The sequence below is a fragment of the Palaemon carinicauda genome, chromosome 9 (genome assembly GCF_036898095.1).
Source record: "Palaemon carinicauda isolate YSFRI2023 chromosome 9, ASM3689809v2, whole genome shotgun sequence".
NCBI lineage: Eukaryota > Metazoa > Arthropoda > Malacostraca > Decapoda > Palaemonidae > Palaemon > Palaemon carinicauda.
The window spans coordinates 49,487,212-49,510,482 of NC_090733.1; the positions used below are offsets into that span (position 1 = coordinate 49,487,212).

The 23,271-nt window shown below is 43.4% G+C and overlaps 1 protein-coding gene across 1 annotated transcript; it reads left to right on the forward strand.

Moving 5' to 3' along the window:
• Positions 1-437: 437 nt before the first annotated feature.
• Positions 438-22,224, forward strand: LOC137646392 (serine/arginine repetitive matrix protein 5-like). The gene is made up of 3 exons (XM_068379492.1): positions 438-619; positions 20,510-20,651; positions 21,022-22,224. Exons 1-3 carry the CDS (start codon positions 438-440, stop codon positions 22,222-22,224), a joined length of 1,527 nt encoding a protein of 508 aa, XP_068235593.1.
• Positions 22,225-23,271: the final 1,047 nt, after the last annotated feature.

The window sequence follows — 23,271 nt, forward strand, 5'->3', positions numbered from 1 at the left end:
TCCCAAACTATCCTGCTTTCTATGTTACAATTACAAGGGTTATTTCTCGACAGTGCTCCTCGCCATAGTCGAAGTGAACTGTAAATTCATGTTTGTCGACATTGGATCCTATGGGAAGGAAGGTGATCCCGGAATTTTGGAAATGTCTTCTTAGGGGAGTACGTTCTACAGTGGCAAACTTCTTCCACCCGCAAGCCTGCTGCAGCAGTCCGACCTTGTGCTTCCCAACATCCAAACATGCAGAAACCATACCAGTGAAGCCGTGCGGTGGAAGACAACATAAATTCTATATTCAATTACAGGTTATCTCGTGCTCGCCGAACCTCTGAAAATGCGTTTGCTTTACTGGGCCAAGTTTTGCGTATTTTTCACACTAATCAATTTAAACCCCAAAACCATGGACAATGTTGTAATTGTTTGCCTTTTTTTTGCACAACATGCTGGGGGATGCTTATGGTACAAAATTGTGTGCCCCAAACTACGTGCCAGACCCTACACAGGAGCCACCTACAGATAATTTCATAAATATAGCAAGAGCTCATTGGTTCGCTGATTATGAAGCATTTGTAAGTAGAGATTCATTTGCTGCGTACTTCAGTAATGACGGGAAGGTTTCCTGGCAAGTTCACATAGTTAATAGGACCGACAGAAATTAGGTATATATGTAAATATGTATTATATTTTTTATATTATGTATTGTTATGTAATGTTGTTAAATGGTATGATTGAAATATTAGGTATTTTGATGCAATAAAGCCCATTCATTTATTTATATTGCTCATATATTTAGTCATTTTCTACTTACTATATGGAACATGGTCGAATATTATGAATGAAAAATATGCATACTTACAGTACAAAAACAAAGCCTGAATAGAGACATAAATTCTTTAATTTCCTAAACAAAAACAATTACAGCCTAACTATATGTCATTGTCAACTACTGTAGACTAAAAAAAATGAACTATATACCTATTTATTAAATAGTCATAATACATTAAAAATATAACTTTGTATCTGCAGTAAATGTTTGATGGGCCTAGTGACAAAAGTTCACTAAAAAATACAGGGTGTGCATAAGTCGTAAATAACGGATTCTGAGCGAAGCGAAAAATCTATTTTTGGGTGAGATAGCCATGACGTCCTGATGGAGGGTTCCTTATTGGTAGCTTCCTTGGGTATATAACTACTAAGATATTCCCAGAGAATTTAACCACAGGTTATCACAGAATTCTAACTTCTGGAGCGAGTATCCTAAAGGTTTCCCTTTAAGACATCGTATATCAACAGGGGACGCATATATTAACGCGCCACATAGCTATCTGCACCCCACATAGAGTTAACACTTCGATATGGAGGGGCGGAGAATAGCTTGTGAGCCGTTCCACAGCTATACTCGTCCGTGGCTACTTTTGGTACTCGAAACGTAAACAAACGGGCGCCATTGCTAAATGATGTCACGTTCGTCCTCATCCTGATGCCAGTTGCTTGCCGATCACCATGATACAGCAGGACAGGCTGGGGCCTGAAAGGCTGGACAAAGTAGCAGGGAGGGTCCATCAGGACGCCATGGCTATCTCACCCAAAAATAGATTTTTCGCTTCGCTCAAAATCCGTTTTTTGGGCACAAGCCATGGCGTCCTGATGGAAGAATACCAGAGAATCAATGTATCGTGGTAGATTTCCCCTTGTAGAGTAAGTGCCGAGGGCTTTGAATAAGGTAAGCATAGTGACCTCGATAGAGGTTCCGTGGGGATGTAACTTCCTGCCCCCCTTGGCAGAGAAGTCCCAACGGACTATGCCGAAGATCAAAGTGGTCATCGAAGGGCTACCCACCTTGCGGGGAGAACGTGAAGAACTTGGAGACAAGACAGAATGGTTGATATTCATATAAGAACATTCTCAATGACAGACAAGTAGTGGTTAAGCACTGTATTTTGTAGCAAGAGAACGATCTGGTCTCGAAGGTATAGCGCAAGTAAGTATTCAGTTAGGAATATTACATAGCATAGGTGAGTATATAATATGGATTGAACCTATTATTCTTCATCATTTTTAAAAGAAAAGGGGATAATGAAACTATGACAACCATGTATTTCATAGTATAAGTAGGAGCGGATTGAGACGCACAAGCAATAAAATAGAAATTTTATTTCACAATTGCAGAATATAGTAAATAAATGCAATAAGGGATGTAAAATTAATTTACTATAAATCATAATGTACATAGTAATGAAAGACTTCGCTCTTGAATCTGAAAGAAAATTTCAAATTATTAGAAGGCACAGGTTCCAGGGGAACGTCAGTCTTTAATAAGGAAAAAAAAACATATCATGCTTTAGGCATGCGGCACTCATGTGACGACTATGACATTTCACCTTGTAAAGAACAGTCTATGAAAAACACTAAGTGTCTCTGAATTCACTACGTATCACACAAGGGTCAACATAGGCACCCGAAGAGTTAAAGTCCCAAGTAACTCACTGTTCTACGCAGAGTTAGGTGCAGGTTTCATAACACTACCTGCGGCTACCACCAAATGTTTGACTTCATGCAATTGTTTCGCGTAATGCTTGAAGAAAACACGCGAGGATTTCCAGCCTGTGAAACTCTTGAGGCTTTCGAAATTCATGCTCTGGAAAAAATTCAGAGACGATGCGACTTTTCTAGGATCATGACCTGCGGGTGTACTGTCAGGATCCGCTCTGCGAATGAAGTAGGTGATTTTCGCTCTTAGTTGTTTCAGTGACAGGTCGCTACCCGATGTTTCTCCTTTGAAGAGTTGGCCTCCACCAAAGTCAGAAGTTCTACGAAGATAGACCTTGAGGCTCTCTACCGGACATAGAGAGGCATCTTCTTTCAGGGGGCAGATTCTCCAAGGGCCCCATCTTTTGGTGGGTAGTTCGTTTTTAGCGAGAAACGTCGGATCCGGGAAGAGGGTAAGGTCTCCTGAGTAGTCTGTAAACAGGATGTGACCCTCGTCTCTTGATAATGCCACTATTTAGCTGACTCGGGCTCCTGAGGCAAGAGCAAAAAGAAATATAACTTTTTGAGTCAGATCCTTGAGAGAACACGAATCGTTGTCCAAGTAGGAGGCAAAATGGAGCACCTTGTCCAGGGACCAGGAGATAGGTTTTGGTGGGGGTGCTGGGCGTAGACGAGCGCATGCCTTCGGCAGTTTATTGAAGATGTCGCTGGACAGATCAATCTGGAAGGCGTACAGTAGTGGTCTAGTCAAGGCCGATTTGCAGGTAGAAATCATGTTGGCTGCTAAGCCCTGTCCATGAAGGTGGATGAAGAAGGACATGTAAAAATCAATGGTGATTTCCGTAGGATTTTTTGCCTTGACGAATGAGACCCACTTTCTCCAGGATGATTCGTATTGCCGTCGTGTGGATTCGGTCTTGTATTCCTCGAGGAAGTCTAGACTTTTCTTCGAGATCCCAAACCTCTTCTTCGCGGCTAGGGAGAGAAAATCATGAGATGAAGGTCCCTGACTTTCGATGATGAAGCGAAGACAGTCGACTTCTGTACTTGATGGGAGAGAACTGGGCCCGGGAGAGGGATCAGCGTGGGCTGTAGCTCCAGGACTAGGGGATACCAGTTGCTCCGGGGCCACTTGGGAGCCACTAGGGCCGCTGTCCCTTTGAAGGTTCTCAATTTGGAGAGGACTTTCAGCAGAAGGTTGGTGGGAGGAAACAGGTAGATCCTGGACCATCTGTTCCAATCCAGTGACATGGCATCCACTGCTTCTGCCTTGGGGTCCTCGTACGGGGCCACATATCGAGGAAGTTGATTGTTGTCGCTCGTTGCGAAGAGATCGATCTGAAGTTCTGGGACTTGGTGAGAGATGAAGGAGAAGGATCTTGCGTCTAGAGACCATTCCGACTCTATCGGGCTTGTCCAAGATAGAGCGTCCGCCGTCACGTTGCGGAATCCTTGTAGGTGAACTGCAGACAGGTGCCATTTCTTCTTCTCTGCCAGACGGAAGATTGGGAGAGGCACCTGATTTATCTGGGGCGATCTTGAGCCTTGGCGATTGAGATATCGGACTACCACCGAGTTGTACAGGGTTAGATGAATGTGGATCGAGGAAGGCGGGGAGAGTTTCTTCTGAGTTAGAAGGACCGCCATGGCCTCCAAGATGTTGATGTGAAACGTCTTAAATAGGGGAGACCATGTTCCTTGAGCCTGTTTTTGGTGGGAGTGACCTCCCCAACCCTCCAGCGAAGCGTCCGTGTGGGTGTTGAGTGATGGAGGTGGGTGTTGAAGAGGGATGGACCTTTTTAGGGCCTTTGCTTCCGACCACGGCTTTAGGAGTAACCGAAGTCTGTTTGGGAGCCGTCTCTTGAGGTCTCTTCGAGCGATGGATGCGGAACGTCTCCAGACTCCCGCGGCATCCTTTAGCTGTGCACGCAGCACTGGGTTTGTCACTGAGGCGAACTGTAGAGAGCCTAGAACTCGTTCCTGCTGACGTCTTGAGATCCGTTTGGATTTCAGCAGTCTTTTGACAGACCCTGCTATTTCCTTCCTTTTCTTCTGGGGAATGGAAAGGCGGTGTGACTGAAGATTCCACTGGATTCCTAACCATTGGAACTTCCGAGCTGGAGAGAGGCGAGATTTCTTTCTGTTTATCTTGAATCCCAGGTGTTCCAGAAACTGGGTGACTTTGTTGCAGGATCTTAGACAATCTTCTGGCGATGGAGCCCAAACCAGCCAGTCGTCGAGGTAAGCCATCACCTGGACGCCGCGGAGGCGGAGCTGTTGAACGATGGCGTCTACCAGCTTTGTGAAGATCCGTGGTGCCACATTGAGGCCGAAGGGCATGGCCCTGAAAGCGTAGCTTTTCCTTTGGAGTCGAAATCCTAGGTAGGAGGAAGCGTGGTGGTTCATTGGAACGTGCCAGTAGGCATCCGCCAGGTCTATGGAGACCGTGTAGGAACCTTGAGGCAGAAGGGTCCTTATCTGTTGAAGAGTCAGCATCTTGAACTTGTTGTTCGCTATGAACTTGTTGAGGGGGGATAAGTCTAGAATGACTATGAGTTTGTCGGAGTCCTTCTTGGGGACGCAAAACAGTCTCCCTTGGAACCTGGTTGACTTTACCCTCCTTATCACCTTCTTGTTCAAGAGTTCTAGGACATATCCTTCCAGATGGGGGGTTGACTGTTGGAAGAACTGCTGGAAGGTTGGGGGTGGTTGAGTCCAGCTCCAGCCTAGACCCTTCTTGACGATGCTGTGTGCCCAGGGATCGAAGGTCCAACGATCCTGGAATTGGCGGAGTCTTCCTCCCACCGGAAGCACTTCATTGCTTCTGGTTTCCCGAGGGTTTACTACCTCGGCCACTAGCTCCCTTTCCTCCTCTGCCTCTGGAGGGACGGCGAGATGCATCTCTGTCTGCACCTCTGTTTGAGCCTCTACCTTTGGGACGAAAGGTAGTTGACTGTTGCTCAAAAGCAGGGGTGAAGACCGCTGACTGTGACAAGACCGGTTGGGTGACCAGTTGAAAGGTCTGCTGTGGCTGAGCAGCCACTTGGGGAGTAGCGGATCCCGGAAACTGCCGTCTCTGTTGACATTGCTGGGGTTTCGGTTTCGTGGGCTTCCTCTTAGGTTGAGGGCCGTCGTCCTGAGAGGATTTCCTTTTCTTCGACATGCCCCACTTGTGGAGAAGGTTCCTGTTCTCCGTGGCGGCCTTGTCGGTGATCTCTTTCACAAGGGAGGAGGGAAAGAGGTGCTTACCCCAGATGTTGGAGGAAATCAGCCTCCGGGGTTCGTGTCTCACTGTAGCACTGGAGAACACGAATTCATGACAGGCTCTACGAGCCTTCGTGAAGCTGTACAGATCCTTTACTACGGTCGCCAAATGTGTTTTGGCGAGAACCATGTAGTAGTCAGGGACCCTGGTGTCACCGGCCATGACTTCGAGCTGTACTTGGAGGGACATAGATGCGGCGAGCCTTTCCTTCGTATCATGTTCCCGACGAAGGAGATGGTCATTAAGTTTTAGGAGGTCTTCGTTAAACTGACGGCCAGCGACGTCAGGTTCTAGTTTTCCAACCACAAATGTTGACTGGACATCTTTCCAGTGTCTAACATCAGGGGGAGTAGTCAGGGAGAAGGGTCTGCACTCCTCCAGTGCAGGGCAAGGTTTTCCTTCTTCCACTGCCTTATGCACCGCAGTGAAGTCCTGGGCCTTCGAGAGATCGAACACTATAACCTCCTTCGGTTCGGTCTCTTCTTTAGAGGCAGGTTCAGATCGAAGTCGGACGTAACAGTCCGGGTACGCCTCAAGGTTTGGGAAGAATTCCACTTCTTCCAGCGCGATCGAGCCGACCTTTTCGCTTATGAAGATCTTGCCCGTCGTAATTGGCCTGTGCTCGGCATACCTCCAGGGGTTAGTATCTGAGCATGCGGGGAGGTCCTTAACCGAAATCCTTTTCGGCTGCTTCTAACTTCCCATGTTGGACCTCAAGAACTCATGCGTCTCGCGGAGTTTCTTATCCATGAGAGCCTCAAGCATTTTGAAGATCTCCTGGGTGTTGGATGGGGTGGGATCCGGGGTAGCAGATGTAGACGGGAGTGATACGTCCGTCAGTGTAGGAGTCGGAGTGGGGGTGGAAGGTGGAGCGACCTCCTGCTCCGACTCAGGGTATTCCACCTGGTCTTCCTCATAGTCCAGTTCGTCGCCCATGAGGTTCCTCTCCGTGTTCTCCGACACTTCCGACATACGTTCCGCATTGTCGGCATCCAAACGTCACTCGTGCATGGACTGAGCCATGACTACATCCGGTTCCACCGTTATCTGGACGGTGGGAATCTGATCCTTGGGGACCACTGAGTCTGGGGATGCCTTCGGGAAAAGCAAGGCCCTTAAGTCTTCGGTGGCAAGATATGGTCCGGTGGCGTTCTTCTGGAAGCCACGCACCCACTTGCGTAGCTTCTCTCGAGAAGAGTCCCTAACCTCCTCTGAAGGAGGATTGTCGAACGCTTCGACCAGGCGGTCCTTGCAGACTGTACAGTGCTGCGGGTCCCAAAACTTCAGATCACCTTTCTTGATGGCGCAAGGGGCGTGGGTCCTACACGCCGTGTGCCCGTAGAAATGCGGGCGCTGTACTCCACAGAAATTGTGGTCACATTTCACATACTCCTCCTGTAAGAGAAAGAGAACATGAGTATACGGAAGTCATACAAATGACTTATATTACTTTAAATTTAAATATTAAGAAGTTAACTTTAACTTAATCTTAAATAATTAATAACATTGTAATGTTAGAGAGTGGAGCGGGAAATGAAGTAGATAGACACATACTCCGTGTATCCCGCTCGGCTGGTTACCGTAACCTTATCAATAGACAATTTGTTTGTGACCGAGGACACAAGGCAGAATTCTTCATTGATCGCCAGGGAGGCAGAAGGTAATTCTAGCAGGAATTGCCTAAGATGTAAATCTAGGACTGAGATCACTCAGGCCATTAATATGGGGGGGGGGGTGTAGAAGACCCCATAGGGCAACGGTTTCCGGCAACCAGCCGTGCTAAGATACACACAGCATGCTGGAAAATTGTGATATGCAAGAAGACAGCACGGCTATTAATAGAACGGTAAGACAATACCTATCTATTTGGGTAGCCAAGCCATCTGGTTGCGGTGTAGGGCTATCAGCATGGTGTTGATAGCTGGGAGAAGGGGTGCAAGTCTCTTGGCGTCTCCGGAAGGCGCCGGCAGACCGGCGGCACGCTGGAGGCCGCTCCAGCAGAGTTTCTGGCATTAGTGAAGACACATAGAGAAGTCAGGAGTAATGCCAGGATGGCGGCCGCCGGCACAGCGGCGGCACAGCGGCGGCACTCCGGCAGGAGGTGGCGGCTCCGCGGCTGCCGGCTTGGTGACAGGGTCATAGGATAAGGAAGGTGGATATAGCATATCCGGTCCGCCGGCAATGGATGCCGGGACGCCGGGGGCCGGCCCGATGGACGGACGACCGAAGCTAGGTGGTAAAAGGGTAGGCCATCGGCTGTACACCGACGGAAGGCGGCAGCCCTCCGGCACACGGAGGACTGTCAGCTAGGGAGGAACTAGGAATGTGTCACCAAGGGAGGGCAGTATCGCCGGCAGTAGAGGCGGCAAGGGACCGGCACCAGGACAGGAAAAGAGACAGAAGGAGGGATGGAGGGGTAAGGATACGAACCCCATAGCATCCCACCTGAATGGGTGTACCCATGATAGAGGCTAGCCCTATCACCCAATGGCAGGGGGCTGGCAGGCGGCCGGGTGCCAGAGTAGCCCAAGGGAGGGCCAGGGAACACCCAATAGGGGGGAGAACCCCTGCGGACAAAACGCATCCAGTGGCTAACCCCATAGGACACTATGAAGGGTATATGTACCAGAGCGGACTGCACACAGGGACTCAAGATAGCCCTGTCACTCCACCCTAAGGAGGAGTTGTAGGACAGGGGACAGATGAGTATAGGCTAACCTAAGTATAGGCTAAACCATACAAGGGAAAGGGGGGGAGGGGAGAAGAAGGGTCTTCCATAGGGGAGGCTCTGTACCAAAGCGGCCACCAAGGAAGGGAGGACGCTCCCTAGCCTAAGGTAGGCAACCTGGCTGAGAACGGTGCATGGGTACCGTTTCAAGCAAGGCACAGAACTAGCTCCCCCCCGAGGCATAACCTAGAGCAGGGATGTTACACCCTAAGCTAGGAAGGCTGGAAGACGTATCGCAATTGCAAGGAAGGTCAGGAAACCTAACCTCAGCAATTGAGGAAGGACAGGCCATTCCTCATTCTCGGACGCAACCCTAAGGGGGGATCATTCCCTTAGGGAGGACAGAGAAGCGATAGGTACTCTGGTATGGACTTGATCCCCTTACGTGGTAGGGGGAGCAAGGCTACACAGAGGGAATGCCCTAAGGCAGGGGGTGAAGGGAGCATATAGGGGCCCTACATTTAGGTTAGGTTAGAAAGGCACACTATCAAACCTATCCCCTATATGGTCCCTGAAGGCGAAAACACTTGCATCACAGTAAACAGTATCATAAAATAATGCCACTATCTTCATAACTTAACCTAGGATCACTGGAATATATCATGCATGAACACTGGTGATAGGCGCTCTGGCCTAGGGGCTAAGCTAGCGATCTAGTATGGTGTCAGATGATGACCGATAAAAAAGCGTCAAAACATGATATATGAAGTTCCTAGCTATGAAGACTAAATAACTAATAGTATCAATTAGTTAAAAGGCCAGAATAAGCTTTTCAGGCTAGCTAAATAACGCATGCAGGGTAACAGCGACGCCATAAAATGGCGTGTCCGGTAGTAGCACAGCTCTACCAGGAAACATAAAATATCTCGAAAAGTGAAAGTTACTTTACGGTCAGAGCTAATTTAAACAATACTGGGACCTGGTACTCAACTTTCCAGAAGAAGGCGAGGCCGAAGGTAGCGACATTACGAAGATGCAAGCCGATGAAAAAGCACAAGCTGTGGAACGGCTCCCCAGCTATTCTCCGCCCCTCCATATCGAAGTGTTAACTCTATGTTGGGTGCAGATAGCTATGTGGCGTGTTAATACATGCGTCCCCTGTTGATATACGATGTCTTAAAGGGAAACCTTTAGGATACTCGCTCCAGAAGTTAGAATTCTGTGATAACCTGTGGTTTAATTCTCTGGGAATATCTTAGTAGTTATATACCCAAGGAAGCTACTAATAAGGAACCTTCCATCAGGACGCCATGGCTTGAGCCCCAAAAAAAACTTTAAAATATAAAAACTAATGTCATACGTTATCTAATTATACTGTATACCTCATAACATGAAAACCGATTAAAATAAATAAATTAAGAGAAAAAGAGTCTAATTCTAAGATGCCATAATGTATTCACAAAGGGAGAAAAAACCTAGGCTACGTTTTGTATGCATCAAACTCACCTGGTTTTCCAACTTTCTCTACAGCTTCTGTCCAGGTGTTGTCCTTTACTCTTTGGTCCTTATATATGGCATATGAGAGCTATCACAACGAAGAATATTTTGCAATTTCCTCCATACGTATATCATCATCTTTGGAAGGAAAACTGGCAGCCATGATGACACACACCCTCAGTGTTTCCATCTTTGCACAGTGTTGTAGGCAAGGTGGTAATTTTTTCACTAATTTTAGCAATGCTCTGGAAAAAAAAGGTCAATTTCATCCACATTTTCTTTGGCCGAAAGTAAGGTCTTTATTAGATCATTGCATTCAGCTGATCTCTTCTCTAAACTAGCTAAACATTTTCCTCGGTCGTATGTGGCAATACGTATAGGTTTGAACTGCTTATTGTATAACTACTTTTTTCTCCACAAAATATTATTTTTCCCGTTTGGAAGGGATTGACACTTAAAGAGTAGATCTCCAATACAGGATTATTAGAATTGGAGTTTGATGAAAGATTGAAAAAAGTAAACCAGACAATGGCTGGGTTAGGTAAAATCCGGAAATCAAATAGCCCGAAATTACATATAAAAATCAAACTATATATCAGTTTAGTGAAATCTGTATTACTGTGTTGACATGAGCAATCTCCAACAGATTTAGTAGATTTGAGAACAAAGCCCTCAGAAGAATATTGACAGTTAAATGGCAGGGCAGGATTAGAAATGAAAATAAAAGAGAGATTACTCGAGTGCCATATGTGAATGAGATCATGGTGAGGGGTGATGGAGATGGTTTGCTTATGCTTTTCGTACTCCTCAAGAGAGATTAGTTCACCAAACGTTTAACTGGGCTTCACAAGGCACTAGAAGAGTTCCGAGGCCCAGGCCTACATGCCTGAGAACTATGAAGCGTGAAGTGGGGGATGATGAGTGGAGAAGTATTGAATTGAAAGCTCAAGATAGAGACGAATGGCAAAATTTAACCGAGCCACTTTGCGTCAATAGGCTTAGAAGGAGATGATGATGGTGATACACTTAGATCCAGATGACTTAATTGAAGAAAATTTAGTGTTGGTAAACCGTCGTGAGGTGAAGGTAAAAGAAGCTGTTTATAAGAGAACTAATCTGATTGCCTTGACTATCAAGGGACTCCTACCAGAAAAAGTCTTTCTTTCTGGAATTGGATATAAAAATGTTAGTGTTTGTATTGAGATGCCAGTGATTAATTATAAATGTAGTAAATTAAGTGAAGTGTCATAGTAATTTCCGATGCAGGTACAGTATTAAGAATCATCATTCAAAAGAAAGTATTGCTAAGATCAATGGAAAAGAAAATTTTGTGCTCAAGAGCCATAGCTGTGGCTGAGAACATAATGCTAATTATCATTTGAGTGATGAGAAACCACAAATAAGGCCAGTAGACATCCAAGATAGACTAAACGTTGGCCAGAACGATTGTCCAGCTGTTAGTGAGCAGTTGACTGTATCAATGTCTAGGAAGATAGGCGTAAGCAGTTTGCTCAGCAGTCAAGCAATGGAGTGGAGGAAAGAGAACAAAAACTGGAAACTGGGCGAGATTGTTCCGAATTTGACTCTAAAAAATGGGAGTTGAACAAACTTTGGGAACAAATTGAGTATTTGCAAACATAATTTTTAAGTTAGAAAAGTAAGAAATTAGTTAAGAATGTATCCGGATATAAAAATGCAAGCACTCTACCAAAAACCACATCCCTTGGAGGTGGTAAGAATAAAAATGGGTTGTTAAATTAATTTCTGAATATGGCAGATTTGGTTGTAACTTATGTTAATAACCCTTCGGGTGAATTAACATTAAAGATGTTGCAGTCTGTTAGTGTGTTGAAAGAGAAATGTCTGAACAATGGAGAATAAAAAAGTTTAGGTATTGTCTTAGAATGTTAACATTTCAAACTAGCTGAACTCGGGATGGATATTGTTTATTAGATCGGCATTGTCCCTCGTTGATATCAGTTGCTATCACACAGTTCACTATAATGTTGCTACGTTTAATAGCATATTTAAGAAGGCTACATGATAGCTGTGTCTTTTCAACTCTAGATATTATCATGGAATTTGGCAAGGACAGAAAAATTATGTTACCTATCAATCTCTGAAATTTTCATTTGGATTAGTGAATTATTTTAGAAACCATTTACTCCACTGCCAAAGATAGCCATTCAACCCATACTGAAATAAACGTTTGCTGTGGCTTCTCTATAACAGATATAAACATGAAAATTGGCATAGATAAAGTAAAATATCCATTACATAATTCCCTGGAAATTCCATTCAGAAATGTAAAGTATCCTATAAGTAATTTACAGCGCTGCCGAAAATCAGCATCCCGCGGATATCGAAAAATGGCTACTGTGACATTTTTATGATAAGTATCAATACGGAAATGGGTATAAATGTAGTTCATATAACACCCACCAATCCCTGTAAAAATCAATTAGATATCTGTAAAACTCTAGAAGTAGATTGCTCCTACTCACTGATTTTTTAGTTAAAAATCGTCACTTACGAAAAGTGGTGACAGCCAGGACATGCTCAAAGCAGGTAGAAACAATTTACTTAACCTCCATAAATAACCATTCAACCCATACCTAAACAAACGTTTGCTGTGGCTTTTCTATGGCAGATATCAGCAAAAAAACTAGTATGGACAAAGTAGATATCCATCCCATAATTCCCTAAAAATTTAATTTATATTTGTGATATATTACAAGAATAATTTACGGCACCGCCGAAAATGGGCCTAACACGGATATCGAAAAATGGCTATTGCGACTTTTTTTATGGCAAGTATTAATACGACAATTGGTATGAATGTAATTCACATAACGCCCATCAAACCCTGTGAAAATCTTTTGGATAATCTTAGAACTCAGGGAGCAGTTGGCTCCTCCTCACTAATTTTTTAGCTAATTGTCGTCACTTGCGAACAAAAGTGACAGCCAGAGCATGCCTATCGCCGGTATGAACATGAAAATTGGGAGAAACGAAGCTTATATATATATATATATATATATATATATATATATATATATATATATATATATATATATATATATATATATATATTCCCTTAAAGTTTCATTTGAATATACTTATTGGTGTAGGAGTTATTGACTCCGCCGCCAAAAATATCAGCTGCTCCCCCCACCCCCGCTCAGAAATCTATGGTTAGGGAATGACTGAGTTCCGCGTTGGGTGAGATATCTTCAAATAGATTTTTGCATTTCATATCAGGTCACTCACTTTGTTCGCGACAAAAATAAGATAACTACTCTACTTGGGTTTATTCCTTTTAACGATATTAATATTATAGCTCTGCAAGTGTTGGAATAAGTGGAATAAATTTTCAATTAAGAAACTATATAGCTTTGAGTCTCCGAAGAAGAGCAAAGTAAACAAGTTGGTGTCGGATCTACACCTCAAGTTTTCGCCAATTTTCTTTGAAACCTGACGTTTTAACTGAATGGAAATGAGGTGAGAGGTTTAAGAACATACTGTAATTTGGCGTATATATAGACAGTGAGAGAATTATCTTCCATGAACAAAATATAGTGCAAGGTTTCATTCAGGGGTGCTAGTGTTTATAGTACCCCCTAGCCATCCCTAGAGGGGAACCTCTACGCATTTTCAAGCGATGGCGGTGCCATCTTTTGAGAGAATTTGCTATTAATTTCAGCAAAATGGTGTATCGTTCAACGATACTTGAGAGAAAGGACTCTTTTGGGTTGCAGTTTTCTGCTTACCCATCTATGGGAATTGTGAGCAATATGATATTTTCGTGTATAAAACTGAATCCTGATACTATAATAAGCGTGTAAATGATGAATAAGAATAGAGTTATCGTATAAGTGACACAGGAAGTGTTTCCCGACATTATGAAACAAATCGAAGAAAAAGAAATTAGTTCTGAGAAATGTGGACACCTAAAATTGTTAATATAAGTTCCGCTATTACATATGTCTATAAGGAATGCTACATTTGAACCTGAAGATGAATTATTAAATTCAGTATTATCAAAGTATGGAAAAGTAGAAGAATAAGATGTAACAGATATGCTGAGGGGCCATTAAAAGGTTACTTGACAGGGGTACGGACAGCGAAAATGAGATTAAAAGAAAATGTTCCCTCATCTATCATAGTAATTGGGTACACACTAACTGTGTTGTATAAAGGACAACAAAGAAACACTTTTTAGAAGCAAAGGAGTTGGACATGAGGTAAAAGACTGTACATTAGAAGGTATGAGATCTAGTTTTAACGACGATGATTTCTGTGACATGGCCCCTGACCAGAAGAGGAATTCAATTAAAACAAAAACAAACAAGAATAGTGAGACTACGGCAACGCTATCTGACAAAGACAACACTTCTGATAAAGAAGCTATTATTTAGTCTGAGCCAGTTCTGGAAGAAGAAAATGTCGGAACAAATGAAGTTTTGACTATTTAAGGGAAGAACATCTCGAGAAAGGACCAGAAAATAAAGATGATGGCCCTGTTTGTCTAAAAGTGTTCAGTAAATAATTGACGAAACCCAGGAACATACATTATCACAGGAAGTAGGAACCAGTGCAATGAAAACTGCAACAATCCTATCGAAAGCTCACCAGGTAACGATAGAAAGGGACAAATTGACAAAAGAGGAAGATATATTTAGTGGAAACGAACTGAACCACCAAGAAGACACGAGCGTGCGTCTCAGAGAATCGACTCCACAGGAGGAACATCATGGTAACTTACTTACTTACTTTACTTTGATGGCTGCTTCTCCAGTCACATACAGCAGGAGAACCCTACTCTCTACAGGACCTTGGCTGTTACTTTACCTTGTTCGTTCAGAGTATTTATCGTTTCAGATCACATATTGTTTACAAAGGATATTATTGTTTTTTTTATTTTTGCCGTAAATTTCATTTCTATATATTCAAAGCTTCTTGCACTAATTCTTTTAAACTTTTTAGATTTGAGTAACTTTCATGAATAAAGAGTCCGATATCCCCATCAGACCTACATTCTCTTGCTATGTGAAAGAAGGCATGTGCGGGGGGCGTCATTTCAGTGATCATTGCCTTGTCTTTGTCCAAGTTATTTAACCCTGTTTCAGATAATGCTAGCATATCTAAATGTTTCTCGTTTATTAATTCCTGAATTTGAACTGTCTTATTACATACAGATTGTACATCTACATAGCCACAGTTTATGACATCCCTAGTTATCATGATCAGTATTTTCCGCTAGTCTTTTCAATTCCAAGTTATATGCTTTGCAGTCTCTAGAATTTATTATATGGACACTTGGTTTGCTTAACTTTGTGCAGTTTATACACTTTGAGAATTACACTCCCTGGTGGAATGTCTCCCTGAACATTTCCCGCAGAATTTATCATCATTCTTAAACTTGCAATCTTTTTCAAAATGTCCATACCTTTGACTATGGTAGGAGGTGATCACATGGTACCTATCATGTATGTTATAGATACCCCATTGTAACGAAACTTTGTCCCCATTATCATGAATAGCCCTCCGAACTTCAGGATCACATCTCAGTTCTTAGTGGATAAGGCCCCCCCCCCCCCCCCCCCCCGAGGCATTTTTCTTCAGGAATCCACTTATCTTCTCTGCTACATTTTGCATATGGTCCAGGCAGTTTTCTTTTTTTCTTTTCTGAATCAAAACATTTTCTACATTACCTTCATCATTGTACAGATTGCATATCATTATTTTTGGTTTTAGTTTTCTGATTTCTCTGTTTCAGTGTCAGACTCCAATGTGAATTTTGTTTGCCGCCTCTTCTCTGATCATGTTGTTTACAAAGTTTACAAAAACATAGCCATTCGTCGTTGACCTCGTGTTAAATACAGGAATGTCTTTAAGTGCTTGTTAAACCTCACGATTTCTTTCTGTAATTTTAGTTATTGTATTAGTTGATTTAATTATCAGCAGATTTTTTCCTTAACTTTGTCAACAAATGTCGGTTTCTCCGGTTTTGAGTCTATCAATGTTTGAAGTGTTGCTTTAATTGATTCCATATTCATAGCAAGAATGTCAACTTTCTCAGTAAGGTCTGTGGTCTGGGTGGAATTTGCTGCGTCTGCGCTAAGGTCCGCAAGTTTGTTTTCCAAGTCATCTATTTTCGCATCTTGTTTATTCAGGGCCAGATCTCTTACGTTCACATCTTCCTTCAGTTTTGATATTACTAAATTGTTTGGTCTGGCTTCACGTACGCAGTGTGGGCATAACCAGTCTAGGTTATTCCATTCATTATCAGTGATGACTGTCACTATATGCACACATTTATTATGGTAGAGTCTATTACATTCACATACTATCCATTTTTTTCCGTTCTCCCTCCGTGCTATTACATATGAAGCAGACATAGTTAGGAGCAGACATAGTGTACTGTTTCTTATCGCATGATTTTCTCCATAAGAATAACTAATATCTTTTCAATGATATTCTAAGCGAGAAACACAAAGCTAAACTCGACTCAGGGCGTGTATAAGAGAGCTCTACAAAACACGTCCATACTCAGGGACTGCCAGAACAAAGGAACAGGGACCTGGTATACGGAACAAGATGGTGCCAATAATCTGAAGATAACTTTAAAAAAGGACCAGATCTAGAGCATGGATGTTGATCATAGGAATTCATTATCGGATAACTAAACAGAAAAATGTCCAAGGAAGCATAAACCATGTTAATTTTAGTGTATAAAATAACTTACCGTTAATTTCTATCAAATTCATTTTATCCAAATTAAATATAGCGACAGTTAATGCCAATGGACTTAATTGTATAAATAAGCAAATCATATTAATAAGTTTAATGGTTTTATACAAACTATATATATTTTTTATTCAAGAACACAATATAAAAACTCAAGGGAAACTAGAGTACATAGAAAATTTTTAGAGGGTACTGATAAATTATACACAATATCTTAAAGGGGGACTTGCTATCTTTATGCAAAAATCATCAAATGTGGTTGTCCTGAATGTAGAGAATGATATAAATGGTCATTTAATGAGTGCCAATTGTCTTTGTTCAAATGTTCACATTCAGTTATTCAGTGTGTACACAGCTGCTGGAAGTAGCAAAAAGAAAGAAAGAAAAACGTTCTTTTGTAAAGATGTTATGTATTTCTTGCGAAATAATCTAAGTAATATTATATTGGGTGGGGATTGGAACTCCATTACTAGTATGAGAGATTATTCAAATTCAGATAGGTACCTTTTATCTAAATCTCTTGTGTGCCTTAAAAATAATTTGAAATTGAAAGACGCTTGGTTTCTCTTAAACCACCATTTAGAGTATACATATATTACGGAAAACTATGGCTCAAGGTTAGATAGATTTTATGTAACAGATTTGCAAAATCATATAAGTGATATTCAAAATATACCTGTAAGCTGGTCCGACCATTCCATAATCAAACTATCATTAAAATGAGAAAATGTTATGCCATTAGGTAAAGGGTATTGGAAACTCAATTGCAATATTTTGAATAACGATTTAGTTAAAGAAAATTTTATGACGGCTTGGACTGTGATTAGAAATAAGAAAGGCAAATTTGAAAATATTAAATGTTGGTGGGACTTTGCAAAAGAACAACTAGAATCCTTTTTTGTAAGTTGTTCAAAGCAAATTAATCGGGAGAGATACGGACTACTTAATTTACTGAATTATGAGTTAAAAAAGGAAATAGGGAAATCGAACTTGAATGCTGAGAAAAAGTCAGTGGCGAATTCATTAAAATTAAGAATAGATAGTATTCAAGATGAAATATGTGAAGGGATAAAAATAAGAGCTAATGTTGATGATAAATTAAAAGGAGAACAAGTGTCAGTATATCTGCTAGGGAAAAAGAAAATACTAAAACCTTTCTGAATAAGGTTAGGAGAGAAGATGGTAGCGAAATTGTTAATCCAAATGCAATTATTACCTACGTAAGAGACTATGTTGAAAACTTCTATAAAAAAGAAAAATGTAATAAAGCAAATATTTCTCTATTTAATCAATCGTGTTATAAAATATATATATATATATATATATATATATATATATATATATATATATATATATATATATATATATATATATATATATATATATATATATATATATATATATCAACAGAAGAAGTGAGAGTCTGAAGTATTTGCAGCTCTTCGTGAATGAAAAATGGGAACAGTCCTGGAATAAACGGTCTCACAGTAGAATTTTATAAGACATTTTGGAAAGATATCAAGCAAGATTTTGAAAGCCTAATGATATTTGTGTTTACAAATAAGACCACTGTAAAACTAAATAAAGAAATAATTACTCTCAAAGGAAAAGGAGGAGACTTAGATTATATTACTAATTGGAGACCGATAACAATGGTAAGTGTTGATTTTAAAGTCTTAGCTAAAATAATAACTAACAGATTTAAAAAGGAGTTGAATTTAATATACTCTGAAAAGTTCAGCTGTTTTGAAAATAGGTCAATAATCAATTTAAACGTCTTAATGAGGGATATTATGGTTTAAACAAATTAAAATAACAAGGAGGTAGCTATGATATACTTAGACTGGTTAAAAGCTTTTGATCATGTAGATGATGGACTCTTATTTGCAATATTAAAAAAAAAAGATTGGTTTCAGCAGTAGTTTTATCCAGTTGATACAAATGTTACATAAAGATGCTGAAAGTGTTAATTAGATAATCTCTTAGGCAGGGATGTCCATTATCCATGATTTTATTTATTGTGTACCAAGAACCTTTCTACAAAATGATAAAAAGACAACTTTCAGAGTCTTCCTTGAAATTACCAGATCAACGGAATGTGTCTATTTTTTGTTATGCTGATGATTCGGTTATTATTGTAACTTGTGACGAAGGCCTTATAGAATGTATAAATGTAATCAACGAACACGAAAGGGCGTCTGGTGCCATTTTGTATTAAGGCTAGAATTCCATTTTAGGTATTGGATGTTGGAAAATCCGAACAGTATGGCCAGTTAATGGCTACCAGTTTCTTCAGGATTCATGTGAAGTATTAGGAGTTTATCATACGAATAACTATCAGAAAAGTTTTAAGTTGACCTGGTCTTCTTTAGAAGATAAGATTACCAAGACGGTTGATATTTTTCATAATAGGTTACTGACAATATTTCAAAAGTCTATTATAATAAATTGTAAGATTTTAGCAAAAACATGGTGAATATTACATGTTTATCCAATACCAAATACATGTGCACAAATAATTCAGAGATGTTTGTATAAATACTTGTGGAATAGCAGTTATGAACCAATTACAAGAAAAACTATGTTTTTTAATAACTTAAAAGGGGGAGCTGGAATTGTGGAGGATTAATTTTTGTTTCATTTTTATCTATTTTTTGTTTGCCAAATCCTTAGAGAGAGAGAGAGAGAGAGAGAGAGAGAGAGAGAGAGAGAGAGAGAGAGAGAGAGAGAGAGAGAGAGAGGTAGTTAGTGTATCGATTGTTTGTTGTGACAAAGACTGATGGTATAAATGAGATTGTTTGTTTATGTTTTTAGTTAGGGTACGACAGTAGTGAATGTCTTTGGTGAATGCTTATTTTGATTTTGACTGCAGCTAGAGGCTGATGTGAATGCTGGATTTATTTCATTATTATTTTACCAGCGTGGAAGTTTTTATTTGTTTTGAAAGTAAGTACAGTTTTGTTTATCTTTGCTTGTCGTGATTGTGAATGATAGGAACAATTTATTATTTATCTTTGAATATAGTGCGATAGTTTAGTTAGCTAGGAGTGTTCATAAGTGTTTTTCTTTTTTATTTTGGCAGCCAGTGATTCCTCCTTTGGAGAGATTTTCTTTGAATGTGAAAGTGATTGTTGACGACTTGGCTATAATAAGGAACTTGGCTCGACTGCTTGGATTTGAATAATTGTTGATGACCCGGACCGAATTTACTTCTGATTGCTGTTGATGATGATGATGATAGAGATGATGACAATGATGACGATGATGATGATGATGATGATGATGATGACACCCATGACCATGAAGAGTTAAGGCCGTTGTGGCAAATTAAGGAACTCTCCTGTTACCATAAACTGTAGTGGTAGTTTGCCGTGAAAAGGCAGTTCGGCTGGTTGTGTGGCGACAGTGTTGGTGTGGCAATATTTGTAAACATATATTTTGAGTTGGTGTGCGCGTAATTTTTAAGATTTGTTAGGTGTTTTTTTTTTGGGGGGGGGGTTTTATTTGAATGATGTTAGGTTTTTTTTTTATATTTAGTGTTTAAGTTTTGTTAGTGTTTAGTTTTAAGCTTTATTGATTTTGAGGGTTTATTTTGATTGTGGATGGTTTATGATTTATTTTTAGTTTTAAGATATATAGTTTTAAGGATATGTTTTGTTTTTATGTCCTTTTTTGTCCAAGATTCCAGTTTATGATAACGTAAGGGGAAATTGTTCTGCTACCCCTCCCCCCCCACACCGGTGAATTGTCTCACTTCACTTTTGGTTCGGACAATGAGCAGACGTTTCTGTCTTTCGTCCTCGCTTTTGACAGCCTTAATCGGGTTTTTTCTTTTTCTTCAGCTTTGTGTGTTTGGAAGTTGGCCTCTACCTTCATCACAATTATGGGCAAATGCCCTGGACTCTCCGGCAGCCCCTGTGGAACCTTCATGTCGGCGGTCGAGACGGATCCTCACACCCTTTGCCCACAGTGTCGAGGTCAACGGTGTGCTAGACACTTAACTTGTAGTGAGTGCAGGGAGTGGTCTACCTCCCAGTGGGAGAGGTTTGCCTGGCGGCGTAAGAAGAAGTCCAAGAGAGACCTTTCTCCTTCAAGGGCTGCCTTGAAGAAGGAAGGCTCCAAGGACTCTTCTTCCGCCGCCCGAACCTCCTCCGAAGCTCCCACTCGGTCGGCCTCTCGTGAGAGGCCGTTGGGTGGTAGCGTAGGCCATTGTTCTGTTTCCCGACCTCGGGATGCGGGAGAGGGCGTTGCCTCCCATAGCGGGACAGCTCCCCCTCCTCCTCCGGGGGAGGATTTTGATTCTCATTATGATGATGACCATGCTGTGTCTAATGATGATCTCTTTCAGCTTTAGGCTTCCTTGGGGCTTAAGGGCTTGCCCTCCAAGGAAGCCCTGTTTAAACTTATCCAGTTGGTGGCTGCTGTCAAGCAATCGCCGGTAAGAGCAGAGGTAGACCCTCTGTCTATTGTCGACGTGGTTGTGGCAGAGGCTTCCGACGGGTCTGGTCAAACCTCTGCTGCTGCTGCTGTTGCGGACGTTGCTAAAGGCTCAGCCTCCCCTTCCGAACATCCTTCAAAGGGGAAGTTGAGTCCCACGGTCTCTCTTGCTGGTGCGTCTCTTCCTCGGGGGAGCGCACTGACAGAGACTTCTCTTCGGAGGACCGACGATGTGGATGCCCTTCCTCGAGGCCGCCTTCACCGTAAGGCTCATCCTCCTCTTCGCCGTAGGGGCCTCCCTTTTCCCTACAAGGGAGTTAGGAGGCACCTCTTCGGGTCGTCTTCACCGCCGCCTTCCCCTGCAGAGGATTCTTCTCGTTGGGAGCAGACCGTAGCAGCCACGTCCTTGGACCTCTCCGCAGATCGCTCGCAATCTCCTACGCCTTCCAGACCTTCCAGTCCTTCCGGCCTACCTTCGCCCCTGGTTGCAGATGCGGAGCAGGCGCCTTCTCACCCCGTCACCCGACGGGCACCGGTCCCTTCGGGGCAAAGGGATGTCTCCAACGGTGTGGGTAAATCCCTTGCGCGTCACGGTTCCCCTGCGCGCTCAGCTGCACGTTTGCGCGCAGTAGCGCAAATGCGCTCTCCTGAGCTGCAGCCTTCACACTCGCCACGCCAGCGCTCTCCTGCTCGTCAATGCTCTCCTGCTCGCCAGCTCTCTCCTTCTCGCCAGCGCTCCCCTGCTAGCCATCAGCCTCCTTCTGTTCCTGCTGCGGGCCAGGCACGCCATCGATCTCCTGAGCGCACACGATCTCCTGCTCGTCAGCGCACACCTGCGCACCTTGTTCCTGATGCGCGCCCTGCGCGCCAACGTTCTCCCACGCGCCCTAGATCTTCGGATCTGGACACAGGCCAGGACCTTACTCCTTCGCCTTGCCCTCGCGCTCTTGTGCTCCCATCTTCGCATGCGCAACAGCGCACACGCTCCCCGGTGCGCACTTCAAGAGTTCCCGCGCGCCCGCGCGATCACGAGTCTTCTTCTTCTGAGCCCGACTGTGAGCGTTCGCCCTTGCGCGTTTCCTCGCCATCTGATCCTGCGCCCCAGCTGACTGTGCGTTGACACCCTCCTGCGCGCCAACGATCCCCTGAGCAGCCGCGCAATCCTTCGCCTATGCACAAGCGCTCGCCAACTCGCCAGCGCGCCCATGGCTCGGATCGTCACAGGTCTCCGACGCGCACACTCGCTAAATCTCATGAGCGGTCGATCACCTGCACGTACTACGTGCCATCGTTCGCCAACGAGCCATCACGCGCCAACGCGCCAACGCGCCATCACACGCCAACGCGCCATCACGCGCCAACGCGCCATCACGCGCCAACGCGCCATCACGCGCCAACGCGCCAACGCGCCATCGCGCCATAGCGCCATCGCTCGACGGCGCGCCAGCGTTTGCCAACACGCCATCGCTCGCCGACTCGCCATCGCTCGCCGACATGCCATCGCTCGCCCACACACCATCAATCTCCAGTGCACCGCTGATCTCCTGCGCTTCATCGTTCTCCTAACCGACAGCGATCTCCTCTACCTTCGCGTGCTCATTAACCTGAGCGCCCGCGCGCACCTTCATCTGCGCGCCAACGCGCCCCCTCACCAGCGCGCCCTCGCTCCCACTCGCCAGCGCGCCCACTCGCCTGTGCGCTCACTCGCCTGCGCGCGAACGCGAACGCGCGCGTTCATCTTCGTGTGACTGTGCGCCTGCGCTCCAGCAGCTGCCCGCGCGCGACCCTCTGAATGCTCCATTGCGCGAGCACCAGCGCGACCCCCTTTCTCGCCGGGTCCCGCACCTCGTGCCTACGACAGGGACGAGTACTTCCAAATCGCCATCAGGATCGCCACCGCGCAAGCGCAGGGCTCTCACCCAGGACCAGGAAGAGTCTCCGGAGAGGTCTAGGCAACATTCTTCCCTTTCTTCTGTTCAGGTAGGCCCCGTTGTGTCCACTCCGAAGGATCCGGGGATCCCCTTCCCTCCAGCGGGGATTACTGACACTGCGTCCGTCACCAGTCAGTCTTGGTTTGGTCACCTGATGAAAGCGGTGGTGCAGGCTGTGAAGCCAGCCCTCGCTGATCTGGGACTCAGACCAAAGTCAGACTCGCCCCCGCTGAAGA

Coding starts and splice junctions, on each gene's coding strand:
- LOC137646392 (XM_068379492.1), top strand. CDS start 438: ATGCTGGGGGATGCTTATGGTACAAAATTGTGTGCCCCAAACTACGTG. Junction 620..20,509: donor AATGACGGGAAGGTTTCCTG/GCAAGTTCACAT, acceptor CTTTTTCTTCAG/CTTTGTGTGTTTGGAAGTTG. Junction 20,652..21,021: donor CCACAGTGTCGAGGTCAACG/GTGTGCTAGACA, acceptor TTTCAGCTTTAG/GCTTCCTTGGGGCTTAAGGG.